This window comes from Musca autumnalis, unplaced genomic scaffold, assembly GCF_047663935.1.
Source record: "Musca autumnalis isolate F117 unplaced genomic scaffold, ASM4766393v1 scaffold_1, whole genome shotgun sequence".
NCBI classification, from domain to species: Eukaryota; Metazoa; Arthropoda; class Insecta; order Diptera; family Muscidae; genus Musca; species Musca autumnalis.
The window spans coordinates 34,019,424-34,043,081 of record NW_027411644.1 but is presented as its reverse complement, the minus strand read 5'-3'; the positions used below and the strand labels follow the sequence as shown (position 1 = coordinate 34,043,081).

The following is a 23,658-nucleotide window of genomic DNA, read 5'->3' as shown; positions in this document are numbered from 1 at the left end:
GTGAATCAACCAAACAATCTACGAAAATGGTGTTTTCTTTAATAACCATAAAAAGCAGAACTGGGATTCTAAGGCTTCGATGGATTAAACATGTGGGAGAAGAAATAAAAAACACAATATTTTAAATAGGAAAGAAAATTAACAAAGTGGAAATATGTTTTTTTGTATCTCCGACCTCAGGGCTTCCTTAAGTAGTTGAAGCTAATAGCAGAGCATCTTCCGCAATACAGAGAGTGAATCAACCAAACAATCTACGAAAATGGTGTTTTCTTTAATAACCATAAAAAGCAGAACTGGGATTCTAAGGCTTCGATGGATTAAACATGTGGGAGAAGAAATAAAAAACACAATATTTTAAATAGGAAAGAAAATTAACAAAGTGGAAATATGTTTTTTTGTATCTCCGACACTTTTCCATTGAGTTTTAATTTTTGACCCAAAAATTGCCAATATTCCCATCATTAAAATTTCCAAAGAAAAAAAACATTTTAAAATTATTTTTTTTTAATTTTTAATATATATTTTTTATTTATTTAAATATTAATATACAAATATATTTATATATAAAAAAAAAAAAAAAATAATCATACAATATTTGTGGCAAAAGAGGGGCTATAGCAAATATGTATATAAGAATAAAATAATAATAGCAATAAATATTTACACAAAAAATTTATTAAATAATAATTTCATAGAGATGTAATTTTGGGAAGAATAAAAAAGAAAATAGTAGAAGATATGTAAATTTAGAACAGAAGCAGGGTTAACTGGAAGAACTGAAGAGAAATAATTGATACTGATAACCCTTAAACACGTAAAGAAACAAAATAAAAAAATATAATATGAGTATTTATTTTAGTATTATTGTTGTTGGTTTTTTTTTTTCATTTCATTAACTAATACTTATTTGTGACAACATTATCATCATTTTGTTTAACATTTGTGTGTGTTTGTTTTTCTGAATATTTACAAGTTACGGCAGTGGTACTTAAAAATAAAATATTTTTTTGTTTAATTTTTTTAAAAAAAATAGTATTCTAAAAAACTTTATTACAATAAAATTAAGTCTAAAAAAAGTTGAAAAAAGTGGGAAAAGGAAAAAAAAGGAGTTGGATTGGAAGTTGGGAATAAGCTGTGGAAATAAGTCAAAAGGAACACAACACAAGAAGTCAAATTGGCGTAACGTAACGTTAAGTACGTTACGTGCTCGTGTAAGTAATTTTATTCTCTTGTCATACATAACACGTTGCGTTACGTAAGTTGCGCGGATTACCAATTAATCTTTTAGTTGACTAACTAAAAATGTATCTATTGTGAATTATTTATTTTTCGCATTATTTTTCAGGATTTGAGCTTTAAGTGAAAGGATTAAGTGAAATTATGTACCTATTTGTTCACTGTTTGTTCCCTAACATAATGTTACGTACGTTACTTGTTGGCCGCATTTACATCAAACGGATTTCTATAAGACGTAATTGAAGTTGTCAATTCCTTTGAATATCTGTCAAATAAATAACGTAAAACTTTTCTTTTAGGTTTCAGTGTAAAATAGGTTTAATCCTTGCCTATTGTGATTGAAAAACTATAGTGCATCTGTGTGTTTTTTTGACTTATTTTTTTAAGGGATCAAAGAGACTTCTTGACTTCTTAGGATCTTGAAAAAAGCTTCCATTTTCAATGCTTAAAAACTAACAAAAAAATAAAAAAACTTTGCAACATTGAAGCTTTGTTTAAGAAAATTTTGACTAATATTTTGTGTGTTTTTGTTGTTTTCTCTTTCTTTCTGAGAAAAGCTTTACTCTTAAGCTTTTCCAAAAATAAAGTTGTGTAGTATGTAATGCTGGCAACACTGTTTTCATTGTTTACTTCTTCTTCTTCTACTTTTTCTTCTTTTTTTGTTTCTGTTCTACAGGATACGCGTTTTCATTATAGGAATCGTATTAAGTTATGGTATTCGATAGAAAAGCTTTTCATGCTCGAATGGAGCTTAAGCATTTTACCGTCTACTTGTAAACTTTGAGGCCAGAGAATAAAGTGACTTTAGTAATTCTAAAGCTCTTTTATCAGCATTACCATCCAGGCTGCCGGGAGAAGAAGAGCCAGCTGCCGCCGATGTTGCTCCAGACTCTGTGGTAGTTGTGGCCGCCGATTCACCACCAAAATCATCAACAATAATGGCAAATTTAGTGGTGGCCTCAGCACTATTTCCGCTGGCGGCCGCATCAGTTGTCGTTGTAATGCCGCTGACTGTTGTGGTGGTGGCTGGTTCATCTGTGGCACCATAACTCAGGGTGGTGGTGGTGAATTCTTCGCCACTACCGGTTCTTCTATAAGTGGTAACGGGTAGTTTTTCGGTTGTGGTCAAGGTTTGCTGGGTACCATGGGCTCTGCTTGATTTTCCCTTGCCAGAGCTTTGTAATTTACCATCCATGGAAATCAGGGCGCCCAAAAGGCTTTTGCGTGACCTCTCCAAAGCCTTGCCATTGTGGTCATCACAGGTTTGTATGAGCAAAAGTAATAGGCGCAAGATTTGACGGTTATGTTCCGCCTCGGCCATGACATTTTTCAAATGCAAAGCCTCGGTTTCATTGAGGCCTCCGAAAAGTTTATTGGCAATACGTTGCAGGCCGGTGGTGGCTGGTAGATTTTCCTTGGAAATGTCATAGGCATCAAAAAGCTCGCCCCAAGGATCTTCTGAGGGGACCTTATATTGACCACTTTGTCCTCCTCTTTGGTTAAATTCAGCCGATGTGGTAATGGGGGAGGAGGAGAGGGCAGAAATTGATGATGCGGGACTTCTGGATTGACCCTCAACAGCAGCTACTTTCGTTTGTTGCTGGATCTTGGGTTGATAGGTGGTTTTCTTCATAAGGCCATCATTAATCTTCAGCGGATCCAAGACATCATCTTCTTCAATAAAGGACCAGGACTTTTGGGGTTTGGAGAAACTCAATTTGCCCGACTTTTCCGTCTGTTTGTTGTTCTTCGCAAACGATTCGGTGTGTTCCCCTCGCAAAAGTTCTTCTCCCTCACCAGAATCCCCTGAGTTTGGTGGTTCCAATTCTGCCGAGAATTCCAAATTCGATGATTTCCGCTCCCCGGAAGACTTGAATGTGGTGGCATCAAAAACATTGGTGGTCAATTCGGAGTCAGGGTAACCCGTCGATGTTATCAAATGGCTGTTGATGTCCGAGGCCAAATTGGATTCGGTGGTGGAGTAGGGACGAATTGTGGTAGGTGCCAAGGTGGGCAAATATGTGGCCGCCGTGCCATGATTGAAGAGCGAGGAATCGGTGACACTAACAAAACCATTTGCGAATGGAGGTTCTGTGGGTCTGGCCTGGGAACGCAGTTCATCACGGAACTTAACGGGATCATTGAGATAATCATTCAAAGCATTCGAAAAGACTTGGGCAATTTTCCGGGATTCGGGTTTCTGGGCCAAGGTGCGTATGGTGGCATCTGTGGGTCCAATTTGTGGGAAGGAAGTGACCCCAGTTTGGCTGGCTGGGGATTTGGCTTGAGAGGCATCAGTTCTAAGTTTACCCTCTTTGTTTTCCTCTTCACCAGTCTCGCCATTATCCAAACCAAAGAGTTTGTTGTATTTCCTGACCGTTTTGTTGCTTAGCAAACCGGTGGCAATGTCATCGGCATTGGGCGCCAATGAGGCCGAACTTTCGGTGGTCAATGTGGCTGTGGTATCGGAGGGTTTATCCTTGGGAGCCAGGGAGTTTGTGGATGTGCTGCTGCCATGGTGTTCCGTTTTCCTTATTACACCGCTGGAGAGGATATCAGATTTACCCTTGACCTCCGACTTCTTGTCCTTGTCCTCGCCGCCACCCAAAGCATTGAGATTCTTGTTGGAGAGGCTTTCATTTTGTTCCGTGGCAAAGTATTTGGCCAAGGACACCAAAGCATCTGGTCCTGAGGATGGTGGTATATCCAAACCCTGGCGATTACTACCATTACCCGATGACTGTTTTATCAGCTCCACATCTTGGAAGTTGTGTTTAATGACATCCATGGTCTTCAGCATTTCGTTGACATTGCGACTAACTTCGACATCAGTTGCGGGAGCAAACAACAAACTATCACCACTTGAGCCTTGGGATAGTTTGGAAGAGGAACTTTCTGAAGATTTGGGTAGATATGTGGGTCCTGTGGTGGCTGGTGTTGTGGTTTCCACAGACTCAATGTCAGCTTCATAGTATTTGTGGTTACGTGGCAACTCCCCATAGTCATGGCGCATACCAATCACAATGGAGCGTAGGGTTGTGGCTTCGCTAACTTGGCTAGTTCTGGAGTTCGTAGTGGGTTTGACATGGTCTTTCTTTTCTCCCTCCAAAAATAGGCCGGAACCTTGATTGCCCACACTGAAACGATGGGGTGAGGGAGTAGTGGCCGTGGCTTCCTTGGATTTGCCTTCATTATTGGTCTTACCCTTCGTGACTGGGGGTACTGTGGGTGTGTAGAAGGGTGTTGTCCTGGTGGATTCAATGCGTCTTGCTGTGGTATAGGTACCCGAAACATATGAAGGTGTGGGATGGGGCACTCCAGTGTCTACCACGAATTTCTCCTTTTTGTTCTCTCCAGCACCGGAATATTTCTGTTTCTTATTGGTCTTCTCATCGCTGTTTGTCTGGTCTTGGCTAGTCTTATCCTCACGATACCGCTGATTGCCTCTCGAACTGCTGCGGGCCTTTTCCGTGGTTTCACTGTTCAAATTAACATAACCATGTCTTTGGGAGCCACGATCTCCAGAACCTCTAGAGCGTACTTCATCAGCTGACTTGCCTTGACTCTTCGCATCCTTGGCAGAAACTTGTTGAGTTTTCTTTTTTGTATCATAAGAGTTGCGATTGCCATCGTAGACAAAGGAAGCTGTCTCAGCGGTCATTTGTGATTCATCCTCATTGTCATTGCTGGTGATAACGGTAATTTCCGATTTCGATTTCTCACTTGAAAGATCCTCAAAGTCCACACTCTCTATGGAAGGCATTTCAGCGGAATCGATGCGTCTTTCTGGTTTGTTTATGCTGGGATATTCATGGCTGGCACTGGTGCTGGCACCAAAATCTGTGCCGACACCCGATGTTTGGTATTTGTAGCTTGAGTGACCTCCAGGACCATTCAAATCAGAGGAGCTGCTGCCAACTGTTTTGCCATTTGAACCACTTGGAGATTGCTTGCTGCTGGGACCATTTTTACCAACCTTGTATTTAACACTACTTGGGCCACTGGGTCCATTACCTCCTGAGCGATAATTTTCATTAGTGGGGCCATCTTTACCAGTTTTGTAACTGTCAGCATTGGGACCTGTACGATAATTTTCATTACTGGGACCATCTTTGCCAGTTTTGTAACTATCTCCGCTGGGGCCATTAGGACCCTTGCTGCCGGATCTATAGTTTTCATTTTCAGGACCATCATTGCCCACAAGATAACTGTCGCCACTGGGACCATTAGGACCCTGGCTACCAGATCTATAATTTTCATTTTCAGGACCATTATTGCCTTCACGATAGCTGTCACCACTGGGACCACTGCTGCCATCGCGATAATATTCATTGCTGCCATCAGGGCCACGGTTACCGTCTCTATATTTTTCATTGCTGGCATCAGGACCACGGTTACCATCTCTATATTTTTCATTACTGGCATCGGGACCACGATTGTCATCACGGTATTTGTCGTTACTGGCATCGGGACCACGGTTACCATCTCTGTATTTGTCATTACTGGTAACAGGACCTCTATTGCTATCCCGATATTTTTCATTACTGGCACTAGGACCTCTATTACCATCTCTATATTTATCATTACTGGTGGTGGGACCTCGTTTATTGTCCCCATAACTCTCACTGTTTGCATTAGGACCTTTACCACCACTGGAATACGAAGCATCACCACCATTGTTACCACCTGATCTTGGGCTTCCCGAAGTGGTCTTTCCCTTGCCATAGGTAGCATCTGCATAACCATTTGTACCACCTGATCTTGGGCTTCCCGTTGCTTTTCCCGTAACATAAGTTGCATCACCAGAAGCTTTACGTTGAGGTCCTACAGATTTCGCATTACCCGAACCAACTGCACCACCCGCACCATTGCGACCAATCTTACCACTAACATCGGCATCTATGTTTATTCCATCTCTAGAACGTCCAGTACTCTTAGCAGGTACTCGAGGTTTAATATTCAAACCACCGCCTACTATATTAAAACCTTGAACTGGTACCACAGGTTTCAAATGTTGGTCACGCTGTTTGCCCAACAGTTCGCTGCTTTCGCCATAGAAGCTGGAAGAACCCAAACAGTTGACCTTAAACCACCAGTCACAGGTTAATTCGCTTTGCTGGAAAATTGTACCATTCGGGCAGAGAAAAGAGATTTTACGGCCCTCTTCGCAAATGTGAAAGACCTGCAAGGCAAAAAATAATTAGTTTTCAAAAGCTAGAATCCTATACGATACCTCTTACCTGACAATCGGTTTCCATATCGGCAAAATAACCATTACCATAGGTACGGCAACTGAAACTCGTCTTCGGTATCCTTGGATAAATGGGAAAATCAATGCCGGGACGTCCCACAACACCTTGATATACTTCATAGTCAACATCTTCATCGGAGGCCCGTTTCCTCAAGCTGTGCTTGTGTTCATTACAATCGGCCTGGGTTTCATAGTGTTCCTCGAATTGTGTGGCTCCAGTTTGCTTGGCTAAAACCCTGGCGGGTATGTGGCTCTGTATATTTTTGAGGAAAATGAAGATGGGGTGGGAGGAGAAAGAGTAGAAAAAATGTATTAGAAAATTGTTTTAATATCCCATGCTTCCTGCTACATATAAATAATGTATACCACTTAATTTGCGGCTTCACCAGTTTCGCCCTGTTGATAATCGGTCAAAGAGTCTACAACTTATCGCCTACTTAGTCGGCAACAGAAGGAAGTTTTTGAAGTCAAGAGAGAGATATATAGTTTCCCCTTATGTAAGGATCTAAACCACGTATCAAGAAGAGAACAATCTACCGGGAAATGTCAGACTAATTGTTCAAAGAATCGAATCTATCCTCTTGTCCAATTTAAAGACTATTTTTCACAAGTTATCTGTCTATCCTGCAGCAGTAGGTGGTTTTTAACTGCAGGGGCAATTTGACTTCTGTTTACATCAAAGACAAAAATCTTCTACGAATGCGATGTATGTCTCTACTAACAGAAAATATAAGGTTTAGGTCAAAGATATCAACAAAAGCGACATTTACCTTCAGATTGCATCTAAGACAAGAATTTTCTATCATCATTTGGAGGATGCCATATAATTTGTACAACGAATGAGATTAGTGTCTGTGCTGCCAGTCGGCATAAGGTTTGTGTCAAAGATATCAACGAAAGCGACATCTAGCTGCAGTATCAGAAATAATTCTAATGAAATTTAAGCTGCATTTACATCAAATAAGTTTTAATAAAATGTGACTTTTAAGTTGCCAATCCCGAGGGCGGTATTTATACGATAGGCGCTTATAGCCTAGGCGACGCTCAACAAGAGCGACATTTACCTTCAGATTGCATCTAAGACACGAATCATCTATCATCATTTGTCTGGGAGGATGCCATATAATTTGTACAATGAATGAGATTAGTGTCTGTGCTGACAGTCGACATAAGGTTTGTGTCAAAGATATCAACTAAAGCGACATCTAGCTGGAATATCAGAAATAATTCGAATGGAATTTAAGCGCATTTACATGAAATAGGTTTTAATAAAATGTGACATTTAAGTTGCTACTCCCGAGAGTGGTATTCATACGATAGGCGCTTATAGCCTAGGCGACTACATCAGTAATAATATCTCACAAACCTGCCTGATATTTACCTTTTCAACATTCGGTAATTGATTATTTATTTAGTTGGCAACGATAGGTAGTTTGTGAATATCCGGGAAAAATGACTTCTGCTTATATCCACGACACCAACCTTTTATATTTAGTGGATAAGGAATGCTATATGTGTCTAGTTAATGACAATGCAAGGTTTGTGTCAAAGATGTATACAATAGCGACATCGAGAGCATTTTTTTGTTTAATATAATTTTGCGTGCTCTCTCAAAAACTACCTACTACCAATAGGACAGATATTTTCAAGTCCTTTACTATTCATATTCACGATTATGTCTTTAGGATCTTTCGGTGAATAATCACTTATTCATTGGAGGAACAGTGTATGCATACACAACCAAAATTGCTTTAACTTTTCCGTAGCTATTAAATAGCATTTTTATATACCGTGAAAAATGCAATTACCATTTTGGCGATACGGAAGTCTCTAAAGAAATCTTCACCATGGCATTATAAATTGTTTATTTAAATTGAATTATTTTTTCTTTTCTTTTGTTATTTATTTTTTTTTTGGTTTGCCAAAATATAATTTTAATATAAAAAATCATACTTACTCGTGCATCAGCCACTGAAAGATTCAATAGCACAACTAGAACTAAAAAAGCTGAAATGAAACAATGGATGAAAAGATACTAATTAGTGATGTTGCAAAAAAGTTGTAATTATTTCTTCTATTGAAGTGGCCAAGAAGGAATAAGAAGACGATTTCAAGTGCTACAAGTGTTGATTTCTCGCCAGCTCATTGATATGATCAGATAATGTGATGGAACAAATGAGTTATTTAATTATGTTTCCATAATTCTTATGTTCTTAGGAAACATATGGTTGGGTTTACATGCTGCATGTGACAACGTTGACAACTAATAAACATTTCTGTTACTTTCTCAAGCCATGTGCACTCGGGTCATCACCACTTAGAAGGGTCTCAGAAATCTCGAGCTGTTCTTTCTTATTTGTTAAATAGAAGATACGAGTTCTTAGATTGTGCCTGGGTTAATGTCCAATTTACATTAGCAACTTTTTCGTCATTTAGAGCTGTTTCGTCATTTATTTGCTAAAACAGGCAACATTTTGCGTTATTTATCATACAAAAATAAATGACGATAGCTACGTCATTTATTCTAAACAACGCACGAAAACACCATACTATTATACGCAACATTGCTTTATCGTCATAAACTACCAAAAAATGCAACGGTTTTATTATGTCTTTGTTTGTTTGTGTGTGTTGTATAAAAACAAAAATACTCAAACGATGACAAAAGTGAAAATAAATGGTTAAACAACTTGCAAAAATTATGTTTTTTGTTATTGGAATTAATTTAAGTTATTTGATACACATTTGTGTTGAAATTCCTATTTTTCTGAATAAATATATTGTGTGTTTTTGTGTTATTGTATATGTGTGTATGTGCGATTGTGTGCGTAAGCAAATGACGCAAAAAAAAAAACAGATGTAAATGCACTTCTAGGATTTCGTAAAACGAAATCATTTAATGTACATATGTAAATTGGACTTAATAAATAATTTGTAAGTTATATGCCATTTAGATATGACCTTATTAGCCGGATTTAGCGCATTATCAGGATTTATTTGCTAAATCCGGCCATAATCTACCCGATTTCCCAATAAATCCTCATATTAAGTGGATTTGTTTTAAATTTGGCATAATCTAGAAAATACAACTGTTGCAAACTGGCACAAGAAACAAGGTATATGCATCGGTGAATTACTACAACAAAATAATTTAAATTGTCAAAATTTGTAAACAAGGGAAAAAATTGAATTTGCTTCGATATAGTATGTTGATTTTAATCAACCAAGACTAATATTTACGATGTCTAAACGATAAAATAATTCATTATTTGCTCATTAGTAGCATAATGTGCTAGCATTTTCAATATTAAATAATAAAATTGTAATTTGCCGTATGTTTTTGAGACGAATTCAATTTACAACAACTTCTTTTGACGTTTCAAATTCGATCAGATGGTCTGAAGCATCTACCTTGGTAATTGTGCTATCATGGCAGAACTACCAGGTAGTGGTATCACACCAGCTGGTCGAATATGAAAAGTCAAATCCCTTTATAAAAAAATTATTTTTGTTGTAATTTCCCCAACAACATAAAGAAAGTTTTGACATAACATATTCAAAATTTTACGATGCCACTACCTGGGTAATTGTGCCATGTGTGCTATAAACAAAAATCAGCTGACTGCCATTTAAGTCCTCCAAAGGTAAATCTAAATGCAATGAGATTTGTACTGGATTTATTAAATCCAGTTCAGGATTTATGGCTAGTCTAACTGAGCTATTAGCAAGCAAGTTGAAACGGCTGTAAATAAAACATTGCTCTGTTCCAGAACCTGCAAAAAGCTACTATTTTTTACTACGTTAAACATTTTTCCTTTATGTTATCGAAAAAAAAAATAGTAAAAATTAGTAGATTCTTGCAGTTCAGGAACAGACCACATGTATCTCATCAACATTCAACTTAACAACATCGTTTCTTATTCAGCTAGTGCTGATCAATTTTTGTTCTATCCCAGCAAAAAAATTTGGAAGTTGTGCAATTGGAGTTATGATTTCACAACATCTTTCGATGTAGTCCAACAGAGTTATGAAAAATGTACTCCGTTCGATACATTTTATAAGCAGTTGCTGTAGAGATCCCTACAGAAAAAACCAGTTGGTTGATCCCTACACATTTCTTCAAAAGACAAACAAGAGTGTATACATTTCGGAGAATTTGTTATAAAATAAAGAAATAAAAACTTAAGTTGCGAACATTTTTGCGGTAATTCACGAGAGGGAAATTTTTAAAGGAGCGGAGTTGGAGTCCCTGTCGAAAGCTGAACTAGTGATGGGAAGGCAAGATAAAAAACCTTTTGGATCATGAAGCAAAATCAGACGCGCTTGGATTAAATTGAGAACGGAGGAAGTAAGCTCAAATGTGATTGAATTTAATGGAAACTTTTTTTTTTAAATTTGTGTTTATATAATAAATATAATAAAGTTCTTTGAGTTTTGTTTTACACAAATAATAAATGCATTTTATTTATTTTGGGATATTTCGCAATGGCTTGCATTTTTATTGCATCTTTAGACTGATTAAAAATGCAATCCGAAGAATGAATATAAATTCAATCCAAAGCACTGCTTCTTAAGCCGTGATTTGGATCGAAAATGGAGTGCATCCTAGCTGCGCGCTCTTTTGTAAAATTAATAAGTGAATTCATAGGAGTACATCTTCTCCAACGGCACTTGTACTGTACACTTGTACTGATTAAACTGCATCCACGGATGCAAACTAAACTGAACTTTTCCGAAATTTTGTGTGGGAGGTACCCGAAGGAGTGGACCTATTGAAACCATATTGGAAGCTCATATTACTCTGGTAGAAAGTTTACACTATACAAGGTATGGACCAAATCGGTCACTCCCTTCAAGAGTTATCGTGTGCCCAAACTTTCCGAACATTTTCGAACTTTTGTGGGGGAGGTACCGGAAGGGGTGAACCGATGTAGCTCATCTTCGAACTTAAACTAAGTTTGGGCAAAATATTACGAAAGCCAAAATTTGAACCGAATCGGTTCATCCGTTCGAGAGTTATCGTGCGCTCCAGCCAGCAGGACAGACAGACAGACGGACGGACATGGCTAGATCGACTCCAAATTGTCTGAAACACATTTCGTCCAAACATACTTGGGGTCTAAAACCATTATTTCGATGAGGCACATTTTCATCGTATCAAAGTGTATATACCCTCCTTAGCCTAAAGGCTGAGGGTATAAAAATAAATTAAATTCTACGTTTAATTTGTATGATATTCCCTTCTTTGTTCCAAACAACAATTAAGTTGTTGGTGGTATTCGCATGCCGTGTGCAGGTGATTCACTATGCTAACATAATTACTATTGAGTGGTGACTGATGTGATAACCCAGTCATCATTAATTTTAAACTATACATGAATCTATTCTTCTGAAATAATCATTAGCGAAGTGTACCCCCACAATTCCTGACAGGCAGACAAGTTGTCTGATATTCAAGAATGAAGATGAGATCAAGATCAGATAATTTTGTTCTCTACTTTTAATACAGTCCACTTGAAAAGGGTAAACATGTGTTAAGCAGACCTCCTTACCGTAGGAGATCGTTAGAAGAAATGAGATAAAAATTTCCATTGCCACATCTGGTATGTCTGAAATAGATTGCTACAGGCAATCTATAACAAACATGGTCACATTTGACACGGCGGTGCCGATGATTTTCGGCAATTTACGCGCACACGACCCGAATCCACAAAAAGAGCGTACAAAAGAGAACAAATGTTTTGATTTGTTATTGTTTTATTGCTTGCGTGAATACAAACTTACTAACACACTGTTATAAATTGCCAATATTTTGAATACATTCACATTTTCTCCGCTCTCTTTTTGGGCAGGCCTGATCTATAAGCAGTCTGATAACCATGAGTTTGCTTGGCATATGGGGTGTGTGTTATGAACTCTCCATAAGATTGTATGGCAGATGTGTTCGTTCACATACACATGTACACTCTCTCTCTCTTTCTACACACTAGTATAAATTAGGTTAAGACATATTTTACTATTTAGTTATTAAGAACATTTTTTACTTAAATCAGTGCATGTATAGCATTCAAAAAGGAAATAAGTGTTTTTCTTTCCTTACATCTATAGATCCTTGTTTACATTGGTCCTTCGAGCCGGATTAGTGGCCGAACCAAAAAAGAGCTGGATAGCTGACAATTTGCCTCACAGGGAGGAAGTTGGGTCAGCAGACTGGTGAAGTTTTAATATCAAAGTGGGGATATTGTCCGTAGGGGAAGGGACATTCACCATGTTGAGCCAAATGGAAACGGCGGCAAAAATTGCTGATGAGGTGGAGAGGCTTCTTTTTCTCATCAACTGGACGATTGAAGAAGTCAATGAAACCCAGACTAAATATTACAATGATGCCTTTTATACGTAAGTGGATAAGCAGACGGCTGCAGCATCGAAACTGGTAGCAAAATATGAAATGGTAAAGGAGAAAATCCTCCAATTGTTTACCAAGACAATTGAAGTGGTATCAGTAATGATGATGCCCATTAGGCCTCTGTCATTGGAGGAAGAAATAGAACTCCTGCGCTTAGATATCAACATATCGGAGTATGAAGGGAAATTGAAAGTCAAGAACAAGATTATGGAAATTGACTTGGAAAAATCGGAAGAGGCTAAAGCAAGCCTTGAAACCAGAGTGAGCGCTCAGTGTGTGGTGATAAGAGACTAACACATGAGGATTGAAGAGGTCAAAATGGAAGTCCGTGGCCTGCAGAAAAAAATGGACAACGAGCGGATGCAAGGCAAGGCCGCTGTAGAGGCTATGAAGATTATGAAAGGGGAGATCATGGCAATGGAACTTGCTATGACCGCATGCCAATCGGAAAAGGAAGATGCAGTCAAGCTTGCCAAGGCTTTAAATGAGCAAGTCGAGAATGCTTTGCGTGATGCTGAGGTAGCCAAGGAAGAATTACTAGCGGCTAATCAAGAGGCAGAACGTGAGCTTAAAACTTTGAGGGCAGAGTTGAGGAGAGTAAATAAAGATTTGGCTACATTAGAGAGAGAGAGAGAGGACGTCGTGCAGTGGATTCCGAACGTGATGAGTTGTCGCCACAACTATCGTTAGAAATTATGAAATTGAGGGAAGAATTGGCTAGCGCAGAGAAAATGCGACATTTACCGGAAAAGGAGCGTCATGTATTGGCTGCAAAGCTTATAGCCAATGAGAATGCAGCGATGAAGGTTGAACATTTGGAGAAGACGAATAGTGCTAGCGAGGAAAGTAAGTATTTGGCCAACCAAATTAGCGTAAATAGCAGCGAGTTTATCAAGACGACAGATGAGAAATTTTGTGTAGAAGGCAAATCGCACATGGTAGATATCAACTACGCGGTAGTAAAGAAAACCAATTGGACGAAGAAGGATTTTCGTGTGAAGTCAGGTGTGAAAGCCAAGCAAAATGAGGAGAAGATACCTATGGACAAAAATGTGAAATCGCCAGAGAAAGATGACTTTCTTCAACGTGGTAAGAAGATGTTTCACTGTTTACGCTGGTAGAGTAAGCTTTCTAACGCCAGCAAGAAGAAGCCACCTCAGAAGGATGACGTTTCTACTGACAAAGTGAAGAAACCGCCAAATAAAGACGATTCAGCCTGGAGCGACTGGCTGGAAAAAAAATGTAGTAGCTTCCTGGGTGCTATCATTTAGGTTGCTGCTATAATAAGATTGAATTTTTTTATTTTTTTTTTATTTAGAATTGTATTTGCTTCTTATATTTCCAATATTCATATTTTGAAATAAGCATTTCATAAGCATTTTTGGGCCCCCAAGTGTTCACGGAAGAACATATTAATTTTCTAATAAAGATAGTGAATGTGTTGGTGAGGGTTGCGTGTGTAGAGTAAAGAGATAATTTTGTTAAATAGGGATCACTTTAATACAGTAAACATGTCGTAAGCAGACCTCCTTATCGTAGGAGTTCTTTAGAAGAAAGGAGATAAGAATTTCCATTGTGATACATATTAACATACATATATATTCAACATTAATTTTCCAATAAGATGATAAAACTCGTAATTTTTGCTACAAATTTCTTTAAATATGTGTATATCATATAAATGACGTATTTGCTTAAAACAGTTTATCTAGATGACAGTGTAAATAAGGTTAAAGTGATCAAAGCACCACGAACACAAATCCTTATAAATAAAATTCAAATGTCGTTTGTTGTCGTCGTTTGTCGTATTTGGATTAGCTAGATTTGGATAATTTTTATTCAGAAATGTTCGTCATAACCTAACATAGGTTTTCATGGAAAAAATTTGACCACGCCCACTTTTTACAATTTAAATTTTTTTCTACAAAAACTACTGAACCGATTTGTCTGAAATTATCAGGCAATGCACAGGGATGGTGAAAATAGGCTACATATTTTGTTGAATTTCGGAGGGGCCGGGGTACTTCCCCTATAACCTATTATTCCAAAAATGCTATACGACATGGACTATATGCTATACGTCATGGAGCTAATATAATACGGGGTGCACTCATTGATATGGCAGAAGTCTCCCTAGCCTCTTTCAGATTTTCATGATTATTATCATAGTTGTGAAAACCCGGACATCTATCAAAATGGTGATCTTTCTGTGCTTTCATCACTAACATTGACCCTCAACTTTATTTCATTTATATGGTCAATTTTTGGATGGCCTCTTCGTTGTCTTACACATTTGTTTCCCAACTGTAATTATGCCTACAAATGTACTACAAATTTTCTTTTAATTTAAATTAATGTTTATTAATATTTTGTAATATTTTTCATTATTTTCGACTGCCAACCCGAACTACCTTTTGGGTCATAATTTCTGGGGGTGCCAACATTACGCATCACATCCATGGAGGCTATAAAAGTCAATAATTAATTTTTTACTCCTCTTTTTGATGATGGCGATTTGTATTTAACACAAAAGTTAATAACCATAAATAGCCTTCAGGTTGGGTTTAATCTAATGAAGATGTGTAGTTAATGGTGTAATTCGGTTTGGTGGTGGTGGTGGCGGTATCACTTGTACTTGTTTTCTTTCATGTGTGTCCGTGGCCATAAATGCGTTTACAAATGTCAGGGAGTCATAAAGAAGATTAATTAGTGGCACAGATTGAAGTCTATATTTTATATGACAATGATATGTGTATGATCGTCTGTACGTATGTAGAAACATTTGTTGTAACAAATCTAAACAAGCTATTAATCTTCCAAGTCACCTCCAAGAGACGACCTTTATTAAAAACTATACTATATTTAAAATTCTATTTTTCACTTCTCTGCAAAATCGAACCGTTATAAATTCAGCACGATTTTATAACAAAATATTATGCTTGGAAGAAGAATTTCCAGTGCCAGAATTGTGATTTTAATGCCCGATCATAAGATAGCCTAGTTTATTGTCCTCAAGAACGACGTTTAGGTCTAGTATTAAATTAATTGATATCTGGAAAATCATTTTAGGATTAATGAATTTTATATATTTTATAGTAATTTCTTAATGAAATTCCATATTTTATAGTAACTTCTTTATGGAGATTAATGGCTGCGGCACTGATCCGCTGATCTCCATTTTATATGCTTAAATATCAATACCATTATCTACTTAATCTCTAATCTCCATATGTCACAAATTCATCAGATACCTGCATACATACATGAACACACACACACATGTAAATATACGTTTCAATGTCAAATAACACTACAAGCTGCCGGCAATGTCAGAAGCTCCTAAAATACGTTGTATTCCGCTACCATAAACAGATGCTTACATTATTTTATTTCACCATACTTGACCAGTCCGTCTGTCTGTCTGTGACAAGTCATAACACATTGTTAAAATGAAATATTGCTATGCTTTGTTAAATGTATGTGTCGGGGCTTGATTGATGGGTCCATAAACCCATCAGTGGTATGCGAATATAAATAATTTTGTTTATTATAAATTTAAATTTAAGACATATGTATGTATAAAGAAAAATGTTGTTAATCTTCAATAGAAGACCAACAAAATTATTTTATGAAGATGAAACAACAGGTCTACTTAAAAATACCACTTCTTATAGAGGACCACCAGGTCTTTTTATCGAATTTAAGACCATCAGGTCTTCGAATAGAAGACCAGCGGACCACCAGGTGTTCTTAAAAATAATCGAAAGGTCTTCTCATTGTAGAATACCACCAGGTTTTCTTATAGAATGTCATCACTTTGTCTTATAGAAGACGATCGAGTCTTCTTAGATGAGACCACTAGGTCTTCTTAGAGAAGACCACTAGACCTGGTCTTCTTATCGAAAAACACAAGGTCTTCTTATAAACCAGGATCTTCTTAGAGAAGACCTCCAGGTCTTCATAGAGAATACCTCCACATCTTCTTAGGGTAGACCACCAGGTCTTCTAAACGAAGGCAACATTGAAGTCTTACAGAATACCCATTGGTCTTTCTATGGAAGTCCGCCGGTGTTCATATAGAAGAGCACCAGGTCTTCTTATAGAATACCAGAGAACCATATTCTCATAGGAAATCTCCTGCTCTGCTTATAGAAAACCTCCGGGTCTTGTTATAGAAGACTTCTAGGTCTTCTTTCAGAAGTCCGCCAGATCTTTTTATAGAATACCTCCAGGTCTTCTTATAGAAGATCTCCAGTTCTTCTTACGGACCATCTCCAATTCTTCTATAGATGACCTCCAGTTCTTCTTAGAGAAGATCTAAAGGTCTTCATAGGGATGACCTCCAGGTCTTCATAGAGATTACCTCCAGGTCTTCATAGAGAAGACTTACAGGTATTCATAGAAAAGACCTAAAGGTCTTCATAGAGAAAATCTATAGATCTTCATAGAGAAGACCCACAGGTCTTCATAGAGAAGACTTACAGGTCTTCATAGAGAAGACCTACAGGTCTCCATAGAGAAGACCGACAGGTCTCCATAGAGAAGACCGACAGGTCTTCATAAAGAAGAGTTCCAGGTCTTCATAGAGAAGACCTACAGGTCTTCATAGAGAAGACCTACAGGTCTTCATAGAGAAGACCTACAGGTCTTCATAGAGAAGACCTACAGGTCTTCATAGAGAAGACCTACAGGTCTTCATAGAGAAGACCTACAGGTCTTCATAGAGAAGACCTACAGGTCTTCATAGAGAAGACCTAAAGGTCTTCATAGAGAAGACCTACAGGTCTTCATAGAGAAGACCTAAAGGTCTTCATAGAGAAGACCTAAGGGTCTTCATAGAGAAGACCTACAGGTCTTCATAGAGAACACCTACAGGTCTTCATAGAGAAGACCTACAGGTCTTCATAGAGAACACCTACAGGTCTTCATAGAGAAGACCTACAGGTCTTCATAGAGAAGACCTACAGGTCTTCATAGAGAAGACCTCCAGGTCTTCATAGAGAAGACCTCCAGGTCTTCATAGAGAAGACCTCCAGGTCTTCATAAAGAAGACCACCAGGTCTTCATAAAGAAGACCTCCAGGTCTTCATAGAGAAGGCCTCCAGGACTTCATAGGGAAGACCTCCAGGTCTTCATAGAGAAGACTTCCAGGTTTTCTTAGAGAAGACCTCCAGGTCTTCATAGGGAAGACCTCCAGGCCTTCATAGAGAAGACCTCCAGGTCTTTATACAGAAGACCTCCAGATCTTCATAAAGAAGACCTCCAGGTCTTTATACAGAAGAACTTCAGGTCTTCATAGAGAAGAACTCCAGGTCTTCATAGAGAAGACCTCCGGGTCTTCACAGAGAAGAACTCCAGGTCTTCATAGAGAAGACTTCCAGGTCTTCATAAAGAAGACTTCCAGGTCTTCATAGAGAAGACGTCAAGCTCTGCACAGAGAAAAACTCAAGGTCTTCATATAGAAAACTTCCAGGTCTTCATAGAGAAGATCTCCAGGTCTTCATAGAGAAGACCTCCAGGTCTTCATAGAGAAGACCTACAGGTCTTCATAGAGAAGACCTGCAGCTCTTCATAGAGAAGAACTACAGGTCTTCATAGAGAAGACCTCTAGGTCGCCATAGAGAAGACCTACAGTTCTTCATAGAGAAAACCTCCAGGTCTTCATAGAGAAGACCTCCAGGTCTTCATAGAGACGACCTCCAGGTCTTCATAGAGATGACCTACAGGTCTTCATAGAGAAGACCTAAAGGTCTTCATAGAGAAGACCTACAGGTCTTCATAGAGAAGTCCAACAGGTCTTCATAGAGAAGTCCAACAGGTATTCATAGGAAAGACTTAAAGGTCTTCATAGAGAAGACTTACAGGTCTTCATAGAGAAGACCTCCAGGTCTTCATAGAGAAGACCTACAGGTCTTCTTAGAGAAGACCTCCAGGTTTTCATAGAGACGACCTCCAGGTCTTCATAGAGAAGACCAACAGGTATTCATAGAAAGGACCTAAAAGTCTTCATAGCGAAGACCTCCAGGTCTTCATAGCGAAGACCTCCAGGTCTTCATAGCGAAGACCTCCAGGTCTTCATAGCGAAGACCTCCAGGTCTTCATAGCGAAGACCTCCAGGTCTTCATAGCGGAGACCTCCAAGTCTTCATAGAGGATACCTCCAAGTCTTCGTAGAGAAGATCTCCAGTTCTTCTTAAAAAAGATCTCCAGGTCTTCACAAAGAAAACCTCCGGGTCTTCATAGCGAAGACTTCCCGATCTTCATAGAGAAGACTTCCCGGTCTTCATGGACAAGATTTCCGGGTCTTCTTAGAGAAGACTTCCCGGTCTTCATAGACAAGATTTCCAGGTCTTCTTAGAGAAGACCTCCAGGTCTTCATAGAGAAGACCTACAGGTCTTCATAGAGAAGACCTCCAGGTCATCCTAGAGAAGACCTCCAGACCTTAATAAAGAAGACCTCTAGGTCTTCCTAGAGAAGACCTCCCGTTCTTCCTAGAGAAGACCTCCAGTTCTTCTTAGAGAAGACCTCCAGTTCTTCTTAGAAAAGGTCTTCTTAGAGAAGATCTTCAGGTCTTCATAGAGAAGACCTCCAGGTCTCCACAGAGAAAAAATTTATACAGAAGAACTCCAGGTCTTCATAGAGAAGACCTCCAGGTCTTAATAGGGAAGACCTCCAGGTCTTCATAGAGAAGACCTTCAGGTTTTCATATGGAAGACCTCCAGGTCTTCATAGAGAAGACCTCTAGGTCTTCATAGGGAGGACCTCCAGGTCTTCATAGAGAAGGCCTCCAGATCTTCATAGAGAAGGCCTCCAGTTTTTCTTAGAGAAGACCTCAGGTCTTCATAGAGCAGACCTCCAGTCCAGAGGACTTCCCGATCTTCATAGAGAAGACCTCCAGTCCTTCTTAGAGAAGATCTCCAGGTCTTTTTATAGAAGATCTCCAGGTCTTCTTAGAAAAGATCTCCAGGTATTCTTAGAGAATATCTCCACGTCTTTATAAAGAAGACCTCAAGGTCTTCCCAGAGAAAACCTCCGGGTCTTCACTGAGAAGACCTCCAGGTCTTCTTATAGAATATCACCAGGTCTTCTTATAGAAGATCACCAGGTTTTCTTATAAAATACAACTAAGTCGTCTTTTAGAAGACCAGCAGTCTGCTTATAGAGGACCACGTCTTCTTATAGAAGACCATCATACCTTCTTATAGAAGACAACAAAGTCTTCTTATAGAAGACCTCCAAGTCTTCTTATAGAAGACCGTGAGGTATTCGTTTGGAAGACCATCCGGACATTTCACTCTTCCTATAGAAAACCACCAGGTCTGCTTATAGAAGACCACCAGGTCTTCTTGTAGAGAATCAGAAGGTCTTCTTACAAAGCATACCAGGGCTTCTTATAGAAGGTCATTAAGTCTTCTTATTGAAGATCCCAGGTCTAGCTATGGGTCTTCTTATAGAAGACGTGTAGGTCTTGTTTTAGGTGCTCCCCCACCCCGTAGTATTCTTATAGTAGATCACTAGGTCATCTTATAGGATATCGCAGGATCTTCTAAGAGAAGATCACTAGCTCTGTATGTTGAGGACCTCCAGGTGTTCTTATAGACTACTTCCAGTTCATTTTATACCCTCAGCCTTAAGGCTAAAGAGGTTATATACACTGTGATATGACCAAAATTTTGCTTCATCGAAATAATGTTTTTAGACCTCAAGTATGTTTGGACCGAATACCTTTCAGACAATTGATGTCGGTTTAGCCATGCCTATCTGTCTGTCTGTCCGCCTGTATGTCTAGCTGGCTGGCGCGCACGATAACTCTCGAACGGATCAACCGCTTCGAAACTAATTGTACACTTCGTAATATGTTGCCCAAACATAGTTTAAGTTCGAAGATGGGCCATATCGGTCCAAAATGTCAAATCCGCAAGATTACTCTCGCAGGGAATTTCTGATTGCTCCAAACATTGCAGATCGTATGTTTTCATCCAGTCACGTAGGAATATGGACAATATCGGCCCACTCCTTTGGGTACCTCCCACACAAAATTCGAAAAAAGTGAAGTTTTCGAGTTCCTCTCGGAGGCCCGCTTTAGAACGATAAAACTTTTTTCAGAGTAAGTCCATACATCCTGGGATTATGGTTCCAACAAACCCTGCCGGCACATATTCACAAATTTCTTCAAAATTTAGTTTAACGTAGCTAATATTTCGATTTCTCAACGAATCAGAAGTATGCCTACTAAACATTATTGGTACATGTCAATAATATGGGGGGCTACATTACGGAACCTACAGATTCCTCTTATTTGAAGCAAACTCTTGATACAAAATCAATATATTTTATATACGGCATAATTATTGTGTTTATTTCTTTTTTTCTGATTAGAGGCTGAGGGTGCATCTCTGTCAACACAGCTCACTGATACTTTTTTACTTGTGTAATAGAAAATCGCAAGGAGACCACTGGGTCTTTATATGGAATACCATCAGGACTTTATGTGAAAGAATACCAGCTCTGCTATAGAAAGGCACAGGTCTTCTTCTAGAAGACCTGTAGGCCTTCCTCTTTGGTAGACATTTTATTTCCATAGAAAATCTCAGCATTTGAACTTGAAATCGCATCCCCAGTTCTCTGAACTCTTTGCTCTTGCGATGTGTTCGTTCACGAGTTCTAACCGTGAGCTGCATGGCAAACTATTAAATGTCAATGTTGTGTGGATGAAGATCAGGTTTCGGTGCGATGACAGAGGTCTTCTTGATAAATGAACTTCAAGTTCGTGGCTTAAGTCTTTTGTTTAAATGTTGAAATAATCCAAAAAAAAAACATTAAAAAAACGTAACGATTTTACGCGTGCGTGTGTAAATGTTATAAAAACACAACTTATCGAATTATTATTTGCAATTATATTTTATTTAATAACATATTTCGTTTGTTATGCACTAAAAAAAGAAGAAGAAGAAGCAGAGTATAAAGTTCAGATTGCGAACATTTTGCCGTTGTTATAGGTTTTTTTATGTTTATTGTGCAGGTGGTACTTTTGTCTGTGGTGTGTTTGTGGAGTTTCAAATTTCCTTGCTAAGGCATTTGCATTGCATTTAAAACTGGAAAGCATTCATCATCACGCTCATATACCCGACTATATTTTATGTGGGCATCTTGAAACAAAACTGTGAAGAAGTCAAGGTCAATGATTACATAATATTTCTTTGCACTCCCTCCCCCTCCCCCCTTTCCCCCTCCATCCCATTTAAGATGTGTGTATTAACCTGTTTCCTTTCCTGCAATTCACATATTCCTTAAAAAAATATACCCAACAAAACCCCCACACATTTGACTTTTAGCCTTTCGTGCAGCAAACTGAAAAGAAGAAGATTTTCAGAAAAAAACGTGATGATGATGATGACTCCAAAGTGTGTTTGAAAGCCAGGCACGTGTTTGTGACTCTTTCAAACCTCAAACATTTCAATTGTAAGACCCAACACATCTGACACCCATTCCCAGTTTGTGAGTTAGACAAACGCAAACCTGGCTCGCTGGCTGCCTGGCTGGCATGTGCTTGCACATGCGTGCCACTAATGACTGCCGGTGAATGGTGTGATGCTGGCGAAAAATTAACACACTAGTGACAGGTTTTTCGTTTATTTTCTTTCATTCGTTTTGGTTTTGAGTGGAAAAATGTTTAACTTACCACCTAAATGAAATATTCCTTTAGTCGGTTGTCGTGTCTCCATGTTGGCCAGAAATATATCTGAAATGAAAGAAATAAAATGAAGTAGTTGATTAATTATCTGCTTATTTTTTTTTTGAAGCTGTAAAACAGATGACATGCTACAAATTGTGGTAATTTTTTTTAATAAGTTAGAGAAGTCTTTAACAGAATTATATAAGGCATAAACGAAAAAAAAATGGAGGATTGATGGATAAGCAAATCCCTTTGTGGAAAAGAATTGGAGTTTATGGTTAAAGTTCGGGTCTTAAGTATTTTGTTTTAGTAGGAAAATGGTTTTCGATATGCTATTTTCTATACCAGCCATACTATTTTTGAAACAAAAAAACAAGTGAGAAGGTATATACCCTCAGCCACTGACAAAAAAAAAAAAAAAAAACAACAACAAAACCAAACCTAACACAATAATTATGCCAATTATAAAAAAATATATCAAATTTCTTCAGAAGGGCCGTAAATATTAAATAAAGTTAAACTAAGTTTGGAAGAAATGTTTGAAAAAGTTTTAGAGTTATCTTGCACTTGTGGGCCATTATCTCCGGAAGTATTGACTTACTCCGGAAAAACCAAAAGAAAAAGATTGTACCGTTGAAAATGAGGTAGCTAGAACAACCTACTGAAAAAAAGAATCAAAACGATGCGAGAGGAGCTTTTAAACTTTTTGGAATTTTTTGTGAGAGATACCCGAAGGTGTGGATAGATACAATCCATATTCCAACCTGATACATGACTGGATGAAATTATACGATGTGCAAAGTCTCCACCAATCAGAAACTCCCTGCGAGAATTTTCTTGCGGGTTTGCCATTTTGGTTGGTGCCGTCAGGATTTTTTGGAGCTTTTAGGCCAATATCTCAGGAAGTATGTACTTGCGCAAGAAAAAAATTTACCTTCGTAAAGGGAGCCGCAAGGACAATCTACTGAACAAAATTTCAAAACGATCCGAGAGAAGCTCTTAAACTTTACATTATCCGAATTTTGTGTGAGAGATACCCGAAGGAGTGGACAGATACAATCCATATTCCAAACTGATACATGACTGGAT

At 38.4% G+C, this 23,658-nt stretch overlaps 1 protein-coding gene across 3 annotated transcripts in view; it reads right to left on the bottom strand.

Moving 5' to 3' along the window:
• Positions 1–1,881: 1,881 nt before the first annotated feature.
• thw (chitin-binding domain protein thawb) overlaps positions 1,882–23,658 on the bottom strand; it is a 152,347-nt gene continuing 130,570 nt past the window's right edge. For all 3 annotated transcript variants that reach the window (XM_073971845.1, XM_073971854.1, XM_073971862.1), the window contains 4 exons: positions 22,576–22,635; positions 8,445–8,494; positions 6,477–6,740; positions 1,882–6,418 (listed from right to left, as the gene is read on the bottom strand). In XM_073971845.1, the coding sequence (XP_073827946.1) occupies positions 1,997–6,418; positions 6,477–6,740; positions 8,445–8,494; positions 22,576–22,635 (4,796 nt within the window). In that variant the 3' untranslated portion in view covers positions 1,882–1,996. The remainder of the gene's footprint in view (positions 6,419–6,476; positions 6,741–8,444; positions 8,495–22,575; positions 22,636–23,658) is intronic.